This window comes from Chlamydotis macqueenii, chromosome 8 (genome assembly GCF_036417535.1).
Source record: "Chlamydotis macqueenii isolate bChlMac1 chromosome 8, bChlMac1.mat, whole genome shotgun sequence".
Classification (NCBI taxonomy): Eukaryota; Metazoa; Chordata; class Aves; order Otidiformes; family Otididae; genus Chlamydotis; species Chlamydotis macqueenii.
In genome coordinates this window covers 36,083,786-36,098,429 of record NC_141563.1, presented here as the reverse complement: position 1 = coordinate 36,098,429, position 14,644 = coordinate 36,083,786, and the positions used below count along the sequence as shown (strand labels likewise).

General features: G+C 43.7%; 1 protein-coding gene and 1 long non-coding RNA gene across 7 annotated transcripts in view; both read right to left on the bottom strand.

Moving 5' to 3' along the window:
- Window positions 1–3,177, bottom strand: LOC147600008 (uncharacterized). Its single transcript, XR_015259233.1, has 3 exons — window positions 945–3,177; window positions 320–615; window positions 1–151 (listed from the first exon to the last, which is right to left on the bottom strand). It is a non-coding gene; the product is annotated as an uncharacterized LOC147600008 (long non-coding RNA).
- Window positions 3,178–3,569: 392 nt separating this feature from the next.
- Window positions 3,570–14,644, bottom strand: part of CACHD1 (cache domain containing 1) — a 98,202-nt gene continuing 87,127 nt past the window's right edge. For 5 of the 6 annotated variants that reach the window (XM_086753215.1, XM_086753216.1, XM_086753218.1 and 2 more), the window contains 10 exons: window positions 13,891–13,990; window positions 13,652–13,768; window positions 12,280–12,440; window positions 11,500–11,586; window positions 11,177–11,293; window positions 10,189–10,340; window positions 9,638–9,799; window positions 8,672–8,749; window positions 7,769–7,870; window positions 3,570–5,291 (listed from right to left, as the gene is read on the bottom strand). In XM_086753215.1, the coding sequence (XP_086609341.1) occupies window positions 5,053–5,291; window positions 7,769–7,870; window positions 8,672–8,749; window positions 9,638–9,799; window positions 10,189–10,340; window positions 11,177–11,293; window positions 11,500–11,586; window positions 12,280–12,440; window positions 13,652–13,768; window positions 13,891–13,990 (1,315 nt within the window). In that variant the 3' untranslated portion in view covers window positions 3,570–5,052. Of the gene's footprint in view, window positions 5,292–7,768; window positions 7,871–8,671; window positions 8,780–9,637; window positions 9,800–10,188; window positions 10,341–11,176; window positions 11,294–11,499; window positions 11,587–12,279; window positions 12,441–13,651; window positions 13,769–13,890; window positions 13,991–14,644 lie in introns of those variants that run through there. The other variant, XR_015259174.1, reaches the window with a different exon arrangement.

The following is a 14,644-nucleotide window of genomic DNA, read 5'->3' as shown; positions in this document are numbered from 1 at the left end:
TTGCCAGGCGGGTGGGGTAGAAAGGTTCCTGCTCTGTGCTGCTTGGCCAGGTTTTCCTCCCTTGCTATCAGGATTTTTGTTAGTGGCAATAACAGCAGAGAGCGCTTGTTCAGGCAGCGCTCCAAGAAGCTGGTGTTTTTGCCAGTGTCAGCTGTAAAAATGTAGAATAAAATAGAACAAAACATTATTATTATTACAGCAAAAGCCTTGGTTAAACTGAGTAGATCTGATTATTCGAAGGAAACTCTCTTAAAACTTTTTTTTTTTAAATTTTCCCTTAATATATATTGTTAGATCAACTGTTTACTGAAAATCTCACTGGGAGTTTGCAGAAGAGAGGGTTCCCAGGCAGAGGATCCACATACCCCAGCCTCCAAAAGCACAATCCAAAGCAGGCGTTACAAACGGTGCAGAGGCAGGGAAGCATCAGGCGCTTCTACGGAGGTAAAACCGGCAGCGTTTCTGCGCATGCGCTGGCGAACGTGCCAGTTATGTCTGGCACTTCACTAACAAGGCTGGGGTTGGAGGACTTCACTCTTGGACTTGAGTGCCTGAATTCCACTGTAGCCTTGGCTGCAGAAACGCAAGCCCGCCTGGGCCAAGGTCCTTCCGTGACTCAGGTCACAGCACATAAAGCAGAGAAAATAATTACCTCTCATCACGCAGAAGTGCTGCAAATAAGTAATATGTAATGCTCCACGGCGCTTACGTTACTTTTTCGTAGTTAGGGTCCACGGCAAAGGGGGGATTGTACAGGACAACGACCCAACAGTTACCAAATTAACTGCTCTAGGAATTAATATTCCAAACATCACTGAAAGCCTAGTGCAGGCTCCTCTGAAAATCCCAGCCGTAGCTGGGATTCTCTTGTAAAAGCAAATGAACTGGGTAGCTAAGAGCTATGAACACTGCAAATTAATCTTGCATACAGCCTTTTGGATTACCTGTGCTCTCTTTACTTGATCCAGGACTTCTGCATTCTATTTTCCACTCCCTTTTCCACATCTGCTGCCAACTTTGCTGTAGTTTGTACTCTGACAAATCTACTTTCTATCCTCATCACCGTTTCTGGGTCACTTTACGGAAGAAAACCTTTGAAAGCCAGAGATCTCATTTTGACCAGTTATAGTCACGACTACTGCTGCACACGTGAACGTCTCATGAATTCTCATCTGTCTTCTCTCTTATTGCCAAGGGCAAGGCTGAAGATAGTATTTCATGGCTTAAGTGGCCTTATAAAATGTTCAGGGGCAAATTGTAACGTACTCTTTCCAAATCACGTTTTATCAAGGCGATAATGTAAACAAATAAAAAAATCATCTCAATTCATTTTCAAACAATATATTCTGAACGTGTAAACAGCTTCTATCTCTGGGCAGGTCTGATGGGTTACCTGGATGGAGGACCTGCTTGTTACTTACAGGAAAAAAATCAATACACCTCACAATTCCCAAATACTGAAAGCACCAAGTCTATTTAACAGTAGTGAAGAGAAACCAAAGGCAACACTCATTTTCATTTCAAAAGAACTTATTCTGGAAGAATGAAAGAAAACCTGCAGGAAATTAATACAACTAAGTTTCAAAACTGAAACAAGTGGAAGACGAATGGCTATAAAGTCTACCGGTTACAGGTGAGGAGGACACAGGGTCTGAGTGCCAGGCAGACAGCTAACCGCTCATTTTATAATCCTGCTCCTCAGGCACCACAGTACAATAATAACGGGGAGGGAAGGCCACGGCAGCAACACCTGCAATAAAAATGGAAGAGCTATCGTGCAGCTTCTTAGAAAACTCGACTACGTCTGTGTTCCCTCCTGTATTTATCAGGTTTTATTTTAAATGAACAATAGTATCTTTACCAGCATTACATTTATTCCTGCTGACAAGGTTAGCTGTCAGCATTTGAAGCTGTGATTTGGCACACCTCTAGATCTGTGTTTTTTCCCTTCATTATTCCTTAATAGGAACAGCTTTGGCTCTTCTCATTCCTTCAAGTACAAGCAAGGTTGTCCAGACCCCAGGGATCAAGAACAGTCTGCGTGTCCTAGAACAAAAGCAATGAGGAAGCAGTGAGATGCGGCTCCACAAAAGCTGATAAAGGTAAAAGCAAGGGGGTTTGATTACTGTGACTTTCTGATAGCTGTTAAAAGAGAAGTGTTAACACTTACCTGTATTTCTGGCAGGGCTGCAACAGAGAACACTGCAAGCAGTTTCTGCCTGGCATGTCATTTTAAGAGCAACAAAAAAAAAAAAATCTCTCCGCTGAAACAGTATTGTAGTCAAGAAAGTAATATAATTGCATTTCACAAGGTACCTGCTTATTCCTGTTACCTTCTGATACATTCTGAAAAAAAAAAAAAATTCTCCCACTATAAAAAAGTACTTGGGGGTTAATAAATGTAGACATACAGCCTGTGTTTAACACCGCAGTTTAATTAGAGCTGGACTTGCCGACGTGCTTCTCACTACAGATGTGCTCCAGAGCCTTATCTGGTTTAAGTTAACATCGGCACCAGCTCAGGCGGGCAAGTGCATATCAAGCCCAAGGTGTGCTTTTCTTCATTTCTGTTTGTATTATTTTATACGCAAGGAAACTATTCTAATGTTGCCTGCCATCAAAAAAACTACTGGGGAGCAAGTACTCAAGTTCAAGAACTGCTGCTGCATAGCGAGATTCCTTCATACGTATGTAGATGGGCAAAATACAATCTGAATTGTGCTTTACAAGGCAGTAACTTCCAGGGACAGTTCTGTCGCGTGGGGACAGCTTTGGGCTGAATTCCAGCTTCTGCTACATGCACAGATTTGAACAAAGCCCTAAGCTAGAACTTCAAATCTCCTTTACTTCTGAATTTTAGTGAGAAGACCTTTATGAGTTTACAGGACTAGGAAATCAGCAAAGCACCTTGTTTGATGTTTCGCACAAACTATTACTAAACTTATATATAGCTGAACAGTTTCCACACTGGAAGCTACCCTCCCTTCATGCTTAAAAATTCTGCTTCTTGGCTGGGTATCTTGTTCTTTGGTCTGGCAGTAGTGTCAAGATAACACAGTTTCTTCTAAAGGCAAACCGGACAAAACAGACATTTTGTCCATTACCCAACAACCAGCATTATTTTGGATTCCAAATGAGAAAAATCTAGCAAGTTCGGTCTACGGACTGACACACAAACTGTTACAGGGCATCAGATTCAGCCCTCTGAGAACACAGAGCAGTGCTTAACAGATTTCTACAGCTGTCTGGCCAGCAAGAATCCACCACCCAGTCCCACAGAAACACAGCAGAACGGCAAATACAGCGAAACCAAGCTTTCAGTAGCGCACAGCACACCCAAATTACTGGCTTTGGTGAGTCGACGCAGTGGCTGACCACTTCCAGAAATGTTCATTTCCCAAATAATGACCAACAAGCTAAAAAAAAAAAAAAAAAAAAAGCTTTAAAACATGTCAATAATGCCATTTACATCTAAAATTTAGATCTTTCAAGTTTGTTTATAAAAACAAGAGGAACCTGACCAAATGTTTCACTCCTGTTACAGCACTCGTTCAGACAGAAAATTAAAGGAAATTGAGACAGAATAATTTTAATCTATCCAGTTATCCACAGAACTATACTTTATGTACAGTTTATTTCACTAGAGATTTTAATTTTATACATAGTATAAAGGGGTATCCTGATATCACACATATAGTTATTTTACCGTACTGTTTAAGAACCAATTTTTTACATAATACAGTATTAAGTACCATATTAATTAAAACAAGTGATTTTTTTTTAAAAACTACATATAAATGGATGTTTATCATATGCACAGTGCAAGAATGTTTTTATATCATTGTTATCACAAAATGTGAATCTAAAATACAACACTGTGATTTAAAACTAATTTATAATTACGATGCTCCGTGTTGCAGACAGGTTGATTAATCTTTGTTTGAATTACCAAGCAATGTTATATTCCAGACAAACAGCAGCAGCTTAAAATTACAGTTTCAGAAAGATAACCTTCCACAGTAACCCAAGTTTTACAAAACACTGGTTTATCCCTACTTCTGATCTTGACAGCGTCCTAAGGAAACAGAACGGCACAGATTTCATTTGGAATTATCTGGTAACTAATGCTAAATAAATTCTTTATTACTTCCACACAGGAAACCTTTAAGGATGACCAAAGAGGTAAAGATGGAGAGGTTTATGGGCAGAATTCTCAGAATTTTAGTAAGGGTTTCTCCTCTGCAAATAGGAAGAAAATACTGTAATATAAATCAGGTTGTTATATTTACAGAAAACAATTGTGGAAAAGAAAGCATTCATTCATAATGTAAACACGTCAGAAATGACTTCTTCATTTTCCCTTCTGCAGAGCGGGGCAGTGGATGAATTTCAGCTAATAAGAAACAGATGTCTTCCTCAGAAGAACCACTTCACCATCACAGAATATATGTGGTAGTCGTTGAGAATTGCTAACATGTTTTCTCCCCTCCCTCCCCCCAAAGTTTCAAGTTCAATAAATAGTAGAAAAATAATCCTTTACTTAAAAATCTTGAGATGCATTGTCCCAGGTTCCATACAGCAATTGTCGGAGCGGTGAACTTTCTACGCACAAAACAAACTGCAGAGAAACCAACAGCCCTCCCCCCCGCCGCCTCGATCTGGCACTTTTTTAGTCTTCAGCTGCACAGATTTCTGCTCTTCCAGTTAAGGAAACCAAATCATCTCTGGCTCTTTTAAGCTCGCTTTCTCCTCTTGGCTCAGCGTAACAGGGCTTCCAAAGCTTCAGCTGCTGTATAAACTTGCGTCCCTGTTTTTGGAGGTCTAACGTGCCTCCTGCTCCGTTTTATTAAATGTTATGGCAGGTCCATTCATCAAGCACATTCCCCTTCCATTTCGGAGCCAACCTTACATTTATAAAAATGTAAAGCTTTCATGCCTAGCAGTTTACTCAGGAAGTCGGTTAAATCATTCCTGGTGAAAAGCAGAGGAACAAAGCTGCCCGTTGCTGCACGGATCATTGTTCACAAGTTACGTTTCTTTTGTCGTTGTTCATTAGCATTCTGCATCCACAGTGTGTACCGTGACCGCCGCCTGTAAATGGTGGCTGTGGTGAAGAGTCGGGTGGTGCAACCGGTAGTGGTGAAACTTGTGACTCAAGAGGGCAGCTGTTTGAGGTGGTGTGTCCAGGTCCAAGTCTTCATCGTGGTTTCCAACATCAACACCAGCCGACAGCGGGTCGTTATTGCATGGAGGGTTTTCACTGTCCTCCTGAGGACTCATGGTGCTGTAGCCTAGAAGAGAAGTCAGCAGGACAAGAATTAAATGCACGAATAAAAGGTCCGTGTTCCACAGTGCTGACTGCTGCACTCTTCATGAAATCAGACACAGGCAGTGCTTTAGAGAGAATAAAACAATTAATTTAATTAATAGAGAAAGAAAAATCTAAACAAAACCACCCTCTCCTGTAAGTTCACTATGGATCCCTTTCCCTGTCATCGTCTTTGTTTATGAACTTTGAGGATCTATGGTCTGTACCACCCCAAACAGTTAAAAACAATCAAGTGTTCAACAGTTTGCTATGGTAGAATTGCTAAGCGCTGATTTTAAAAACAAAACATAACAGAATTTTTTTTGGGGGTGGCATCTTGGATTTTTACAGACAGAGAAGAAATTGGTGGGATCAACTACCGTTACCCTACTCCTAGCAAACTACGTCCTCTTCTTCTAGATCACCAGAGATTGTACCTGGGAGCAGCAAAGCTTCTTCACATCACAGTATTGTATTTTTAAAAGGAAGAGAGCACTTTTCACCTGCGAGGGTCTATTTGCATAACCCGAGAGTTTGTTTTTAGTGCTGGTGAGCTTTCCACACAGTTAAAGCAATCTACTGCACCCCCATGGAAGTGTTTCACACAGCAGGCCCGTTAAACCAAACGGCACTGACGCTTCCAGCACAGCACACGCACGCAGTGCAATTAACTCGAGGCTCTCCTTTGGCTAAAATATCTGCTACTGGAGCCTGGGAAGTTAAAAAAACCAGATCAGCCGTCTATAGGAGTAATGAGACATTGCATTCCCTGGGATATCCTAAGGAAATTCTGTCACTAGAAAGCTAGTAACAGCTAACCACTGCAAGACAAGATTGTGCTTTCTCAGTGAGGAAGCTGTCTCCTAACAGGTCCCTCGGAGATCTTCTGTCCCTTTCTTTTCAAGCAGGTGCTGCTAGTCACTATGAGATTTTGATTTACCACTGACACCAGCTGTCACCACTCAGACCCAGTCTGCAGTATAGACAAAACCACCTCAGTATTTCTAAATGCAAACACACAAACAAAATTTAAAAGGAAAAAGATCTTGCTTTAATTACAAAAATAATCCTTCTCAGAAAACTTCGGCTAAGAGCTGAAAAACCACTAGTGCTTCTGAGCATCTCGGTCAGGTTTTCAGCTGGAGACACCTGAAAGAAGTGTGTTAAAAATATCAGGCTGAGTGCCCGAAGCTGGTTCTCATTTCCCATCGTCTGAGTCATGGTTTCTAGCTGGCAGAGAGGAACTGGGGAAGACGACTGGGCAGCCCTTTGAAGAAGATGGAATTACAGAAACTAAAAATAGAAGCGCACATTTCAGAAATAGGTAGAGTTACCCTGCTAACCCTGAGATGTCGACTAGAAAGATGGGAAGGATTTGCTAGGACTACAAGAAATGGAGCAAAAGGAGCATTAGTCTAGCAAATCTGCCTCAGCACAGGTCGTTATCGCCCCAAATCCAGGGTAATTCCTCCTAAAGCCAGATTGCCTCCCAGACATCCGTTCCTCCACGTTCCAAGGCTTTGGCCCTCAGATTTCCTGGCCCTCAGCAATTCCATTAGTGCAGCCACCGCCTCAATAATTAAGCAGGTCTGCTGTAACATAGCCAGCCACTACAACACGCAGCTAGAGCTGACATCTGTGGCAGACTGTCTTGTCTAACTCTCCTCTTAATTTATAAGCCTCCTCATGAGTCAACAGCATGACACCCTCTAACAGCTTTCAAGATTTAAGGAGACTAAGTCGCAGGGCACGAGAGACGTATCGAAATTCCCTGAACCTAAACAGGGCTGAGTTGTGTGTGTGGCCAACACAGATGGCTGAATACCCTTCATAGCTATATATGTGCACAGTTAATGTTGATTTAGCTTAAAGGTGATGTAAGATGCCCTCTACGATGATCGCACGGATTGAAAGTGCAATAGCAAGGCCAAGGAGGCACCTGACTCATTGGTCTCTAATAGTCTGCACCAGCAAATGCAGGCGTCCAGCACATGTCGCTATAATTTTATGTACGATGCGTGTGTCACGTCGACAAGTAAAGCACTCAAGATGCTGACCTCGTTGCAAGGGACTTGCTTTCTCTCGTTAAGTGGGAAAAGGCCATTATCTCAACTGAACATCTAGATTGTTAGGGCTGGTGGTGGAAAAAGAGCGTGGTAAAGGTAGCACCGTTTCTGTCGGTCTGAATTCTGGTCACCCAGCGAAGCTGGCAGAACTCAAAAGCAGTGAGGAGAAGCAGGGCATTTAGCTGCTGCTATGCTACCGCTCTGCCAAAACCAGCTCCCTCGCCGGCCAGTAGCGTCTGCTGAAGGGTGTCAGAACTGTTAAACTGCGAAGCAATAAGGAGCAAAGGTTTTTGGTTTGTTTTGGCAGCCTTATCTGCAACATGCAAGATATGTGAAGGAAATGGAGTCACTGCAGTCATTAACCTGGGGCGAGGGCAGCAATTCAAGGTCTTACCATGGTCGCTCTCTGTTCCTGATCGCCCCCAGTACCGGCGTCTGCGTTCGGGGCTGTGGGCGTGCCGCTCCATTACCGCTGCAATAAATCGAGTGTTGCTAACTGGGAGAGAAAAAGAAACAAAACTGGTTTTAAAGACAGTGCTTTTACTGAATTAAATCAGTAGTACAAATCAGGCCGAGGGGAACAGGCTTTCTGCAAACTAATTCTCCTCAAATACTACTTATTTTAAGACTGTCAAGTGACAGAGAAGTAGGAGTAAAGAGATGGAGTTTAAATGTGGAACAGATCAAGATCCAGTCAAACTCATTCACCTCATCTGCTTGGATGAAGAGGAGTTAGAGAATTACTGTGCCAAGGCTAAAAAAATCAGTGGCAGCACTGAAAGCCAACTCAAAATGAAACTAAAAAGGACTTGGAGGAGCAGCAGATGCAAGCCATGAAACTCAGATACGCTTATTTTTCCATCTTTGAGTGTTCACACAGTTTCAAATCCTGGGTATTGTTTTAGTTCTGTTTTAGTGAGCGCACAGATACAGGGGTCTGGTCTGACTCTGGAGCTCCCCCAGAGCTCAGGTGCACCGGCGCACCTTACAGCACACCAGCATCACGTGCAAAGTGCCATTTTCACTGAATGGTAAAGAAGGACTGTCGTGGTTTAATCCTAGCCGGCAACTAAAAGATTAGTCTTTTAAAAGTAAAAAAAATTGAGTTTTTAATCATGAGAGTAGAGGCGCGCTGGAAGTCACAGTTTAAGTTGAACATTGTTCTGTAATTTTCTACTGCTAATCAACACAGGGCTCCCTCAGGTATTTTTAATTCTAGCATATCAAGAAAACAAATGGCCCATTTAATCTAACCTTTTTTTTTTTTTTTTTTACAGCGCAGTGATTCAGTACTTACTGATTCCTCTGTCTTCATGGCTGTCATCGTCTCTCTCGTCCCTATCATTTTCCAGGTTCGACATACGCACTGACATTTCTACACACCATTACAAACAGAAAAATGCAACTGTTAAGAGAAAAATTTTGGATCATCTTACTAAGGGCTGTCACCCTGGTAATATAGTGGAAGCACTTTGCGTTACTGCGTGTGAAGAGATGCAGTCTGAGCTTGGGGCTCAGCTGGGGCCGGGATACTGGGAAAATAATATGCCCCACCTCCCCCCGAAAGGAACAGGCTTTAAAGTTTTGAAGAAAGTGAACGGAGTCAAAATAGGGCCAGGGTATAATCGAAACAGAGGTAGTTAGCCCTGATCACACTTCTCACCTCTGCATCTTTCTACCTGTATCCTTTCTCCCAAACACAGTTTTGTGTCTCAGATTTCAGAGGTTTCATCTATCTGTGTATAGATATTCCACGAACATCACATGGACCAGAAGCAGGGAATACAAGTGAAAAAAGATGTGTCCCAAACAGCAAGGCTGTGAAAACTATAACACTCCCAAAAAGCACCGCTCTTGTGCGAATCGGTGTGCACATACGCAATCGGTGTGCTACAACAAGGTCCAGAAAAGTGTGAAGCTGGGCTTATTGTTTTAGCTCTAGGAACAGCCTAACTTCAGCTTCCGGACAACAACTGCATGTTACAGATTTTGGGCAGACTCTCCTCGGGTGGCAGCAGGTCTGGCTGCACCCAGGAGAGGGCAGCAATACACAAGCACCCTGGGTGAAACCCGACTTTCATAGGCTTGGCAAAAGGGAACTAAAATGGGGTGAAGCACTGAAACAAAATCTAGGAAAGAGGCTTGGGATTTTTTTGTTTGTTTTAGCTGGTTTTGTGGGGTTTATTTCGTTGTGGTTGGTATGTTTTGGTTTTTTTTTTTAATTCCCACCCTACTATTTCTCTCTCAAGAGTAATCAGCTCACCCTGGGCAGCCAAAGGTGACATGTGCTGGTGACTCCTCCGATGTATCTGGTGGCGATACGCGTATACTGCTAGGACAAGCACCATAATGCAGCCCATAATGCCTCCAGCCACTGGGCCAACTGGTGCACTTTTGATCATGTTCAGAGTGATTACTTCATCTCCTAAATCAAAAGGGACAAAAAAGAGGAAAAAAAAATCCCATAGATGCTCTGCAGAAAGGTTTAGATCAACATCCCTGAAGATTAGAGAAGATTTTGAAGGCTTCCTAGGTGCTTAAGCTGCACACACACATGGGACAGCACACTAAATAGGAGAAGAAATTTAGAGAGAGTACCTTAAAGACAGGAATGTATAGCTACACATCACTGTTTTAAAAAATGCAACACCCACAACAGGCCTGATGCTACTTCTTTACGGCTTGATGCACTATTTATGCTGATTTACCAGTAGCACAAGAGATAGACATGTTATGCGAAGCGTGCTGTGACACTGAAAGTGCACGTCACTGAATACAGCTAAATGCAGCGTCTGCTCAGAAAGGCAGAGTTACCTATTGCTCCCAAGTCATCCACGTACGGGCTCTTGGCTCCCACAATGCCACCGAAGCATTCCTTCTGAGGGGCACAGTAGGACTTATCCAGATGGGTCTTCCCATCACTGTCTACCATACACCACTCACAGTCCAACACACCAAAGCAATCCCTGAAAATGAAAAATGAAAGAAGACCATATTTACTTTCAAGTTCAGCACTTCTCGTGTAGCATAGCCCAGTCTATTTTAGAATCACGAGACGGGGAAGGCCAAAATCATCCGTAAACCATCACTCAGCCTGAGCAAAGGGAGAACTTCCTACTTGTACCTCCTCCAATAAGGCATTTCTCAGCATGGTGAAGTCTGACTACGGTCCCACCCTTTTCCTACAGTTCTCTGGAAGATGGAAGAAAGGATATGGAAAGTCTGGTCAGAGCACAAGATGTTCTAGCAGGCTCAGTTCTCTGGCGACCGCTCGTAACTAGCAAAAAATAAACGAGCCCTCAGGCTTCTCTACGTAATGCCAGGAGTAGAACAGAGAAGCAGGAAACTGGAAGCTGACAGGCAGCTGCCACCTCTAACGTGCTCCAAAGTCACCACTGTGAAAGTACTGTCTGCTTTCTGTGAGCACTTGAGTCCTCGGATTTCTCCAGAAAGTAGACAAACATAGCAGCATTATCCATTTTGCTAAAAGGAAGAATTTGTTGTCCTTTCAACATGACATCTTCCACTTGCACAACCCTCGGTTCTCAGAGTCACAACGTGTGGCAGGAAAGCCATTTATTTGCTGTTAACGGTGTGACTCAAACGGAAATACTGAGGTCTTCTGTCCCTGCACTGCAGCGTAACGTCATCACTGGTGTGTGCTGTAATATCTCATTCTGACATCATACTTTTTTTTTTCCTTCTTTTTTTTTTTTTCTTTAAATGGTGCAAGGAAGACCTATTTTCACTGAATTCTTTCAAGAAGACAGTATATTTTGAGGGACAGGGAACGCCGCTTTACCCGCTCTCTGTTCTCTGATTGCACTGAGTGTTAATGCACTGCGGGAGAGCGTCCTGCAGGTTCGGATCGATCGCTGTGAACGTCATCGGCTCCTGGTGAACTTCACAACTCGGATTCCTGCGTCGGGGCAAAAAGGAAAGCCTTGTATTATAACAGTAGTCAAAGCACAATCAAAGAAATCATCGTTTTCACCTATTATATACAATCTGCTTAATTACATGAAGAAGTACTGCCTGTTCTATCCTGTACCACCCGTGATTTAGCATGAACAGTTTTGTTAACTTCTGGCACAGGCAGTTCCATCAGAGGAGGTCTGTTCTCACCTGCTCTCCGCGTTGGTGAGGTTGCCGGTACATTCGTTTACCTCCAGAGGGCACTCGCAAGGGCACTCACATTCGTTTTGTTCCATCCTTCAGGGGCAGAAAACGCACAGAAAACGCATCAGACACTGCCCCACAGATTTTAGCCCCGCAGCAGAGCTCTGTCACAGCAGCTCAGCGTGGAGAAGGCTGTTCAGTAACCTCTCTCCTTCCCCCAGAACGCAGGGATCGCTCTATTCTGCACTAGGACTGAGGGCAATGTATTCACGGAGCATCTCCGATCTCTTACCCACCCCTTGAAATCTAAAAAGCAGACAACCCCTGGACAAGTCCCAGACCTCGATGCCAGGATCCTTCTTGCCAGCGCAACAAACACGTAATGATGCTGCTGTAGGCAAAAAAACCTCCCGCAAGCACCGGGAACCCCTTGATGAAAACCTGTGGGTATTAATATGTCAGAACAAAGGGCGTGATCCACAGATAATTGCCCTGAGAAACTGAATTAGGTCGTAGTTTTTTAACGTTACCCACCCAAGCATGTCAGGAACAAACTACCCTGTGTTTTAATACCCTGACAATGTGGCAAAGGATTAGAGGTACGCTAAGTCACCATGCCCCTCACAAACAGCATAGATAAAGCAGCTGTTCTGTTTTCAGTTCAGTTTTGCACCACATGTTTTCATTTAGCTTACAAAATAAGCGTGTTTTTACAAAATTCAAATCGAGAAAGAGGGAAGAAGCAAGTGCCTGGAGCAGCCCACTCATTTCCGCTCTCCTGCTCACCTGTGGCAGTTGAGGCAGAGCCTGTCCACCATGCTGCAGGCGCAGAAAGCCAGTGAATCGCAGGTCTCATTGACGATTCCCACAAAGGCGTTGGTGCCCGGGATTCTCGTCAGCCTGTACTTGGAGCAGTGACTGCCGTGCACGAGGTTTGTCAAATCACCCTAGGAAAAAACAAGTAGTCTTAACGGTGTAACAAAAACCCTGTTTTTTAGGGAGCTGAAGACTTCCTTCCCTCCAAGGAAACCTACTGAGCTGAGGGAACACAAATACACTGGAGTGCTGCCTTCACAAATAAGAGGTTTCTAAAATTGTTCATCAACTTGTTGAGTTTTGCTTCCAAGCTACTGCTGGGTGGAAAGGCTTTGCTCGCTGACCTGTCCCCACTGCGCCAGCCATCGGTGACCTCCGCACCGATGTATTTTATAAAAAAAATACAGCGCAGCACTGTACAGCTGTGATCTATTTGGTAAGGCAGACTCATTCCTGTCGGCACAATCCGAAGTTTTTGCTCTGTCCTATACAATTTCCTTTACAGCAATACACTTTCTATTTTGCATTTCAAGTGTGGGGAAAATGTTTGAGCCTACCTTGACATAAATCAACGTATTCTGACATAACTTTCAAATATTTCTGACACTCATTTCCCACCTTCTCCTCCCAGTAATAATTGAAAAGTATTATTTAAAGAGCAGCTTCTCCCACAGAGCTTAACATCTTTTGAATAATTCTGCACTGCTCTTGCAATTGCCATTCACAGCGCAGCGAGAGATGACAGCCCCTGGCTTAGACCTCTCAGCGCGGCTGAGCACAAGAGAAAGCTCACACCCGACCCGCAGGGACTGCAGAGCAATCACATCTCCAAAGACTGCAGTCTGACAGATGTTACTCTGTGAATGCTCACGTACATTGCATCACTAAAAGCATTTATTTGGACAGCTAACTAAAAGATGATGTTAGAGACCTCTACTACTTGTGTCACAGGAGGACATGACACTGGTTAGAGCTGGAAGCGAGAGGTCATGACAGGATCCAAAGCAAAAAAATCCCAGCTACTACTGGAAACTCCTCACCCAACAACCGAGAGAACTTATTTTCATGACGCTGGATGAGAATTTGCAGACATCAACCGCAGCTGGCCAGCCATCACATCCATAATCCCTTGTATGTCAACTGACTCCTCGTGCGAGCACAGTTTGTGCAGCCCAGATCGCTGATTTTGTGTTTGGAGAGGGCGAACGGAGGCCAATCCACACAGAAGGCTGGCTTCCAGCCTCGTCTGCTGATCCTGGCAAGGATTTGCGTTTCCACCAAAAGAAACCCAACCCAACCAAAGTACATTCAAAAGCAAAATAAAATAGAAAAACACACTTACCACTAAGCTGGTATTAAATTTATAAAACCGCTGAACTGTTCTGTCACTGAAGCTGTTGCAGAGGTTTTTCTTGACGAAGTTTGGGTGGTTCAGAATGTCATTTGCCACCAAGGGCTCCTGAGTGAAAAATGGAGGATTTTATGCCTTTGAAATCAGATGCAAACAGCAGCTTCTCTACAGTCCCTACCACCTCAGCAATTAGAAGAGGTAGGAATAAACCGAGAAAAAAGGAGCCAGACCTTGTGCGTGATGTGCTGTTGCTCCACCGGTGCGTGTCCTTTGGGATCGATGAGGGTCGGGTGTGCCACGAGGTACCCTCTGTCCTCCATGATAAAGCACCTGCCCCACAACAGAGAAAGCAGAGAGCCTCCCATCAGACTTCCTCAGGCTTGAGAGAAATACAGTGAAATACAGCACAATCTGAATTTTAAAGGCTTCCATTTGCTACATTCAACAAGCTCACTGCTAAATGTCTTTAAAGAACGTATCAGGTGTTTCCCTGAAGCTTTTAAACCCATTACTGTTACAGCAAGCCGGGACCATCAAGGACTTGAAAATGGAACTGGTTAGAAACAGGAAACTGAGCAGTGTGTTGTATTGTCTGGTCGGGGCAGATCCAGAAATAAATCAAGCATAATGAACTTGGAACACTTTAACAGTTTAATAATCTACTACGTTACTAATTAAACAGAGATTTCACACTCCCCTTTAATGACCTCCTGCCTTAGAATTCAATTTTAACGGGGAGATCAATCACTCCTGTTTCATTCTTGGCCTTAGCAACCTTTCCTCTCCCTTTCCAGCTCTTCCCATTGGTTTCCCATGCGATCTCAGGGAAACGATGTCGGATCTGTGCCCCTATCTAGAAACCAGCACGCTGCGAGGTTTGAATCCACGACGTTTTCGGCACCTCGCATTTCCATAGCCGCAGACAGCCGCGCAGCCTGCGCCAAGATGAAGAGAACGGGTGGCCACAGAAGGGAGATGGGAGGA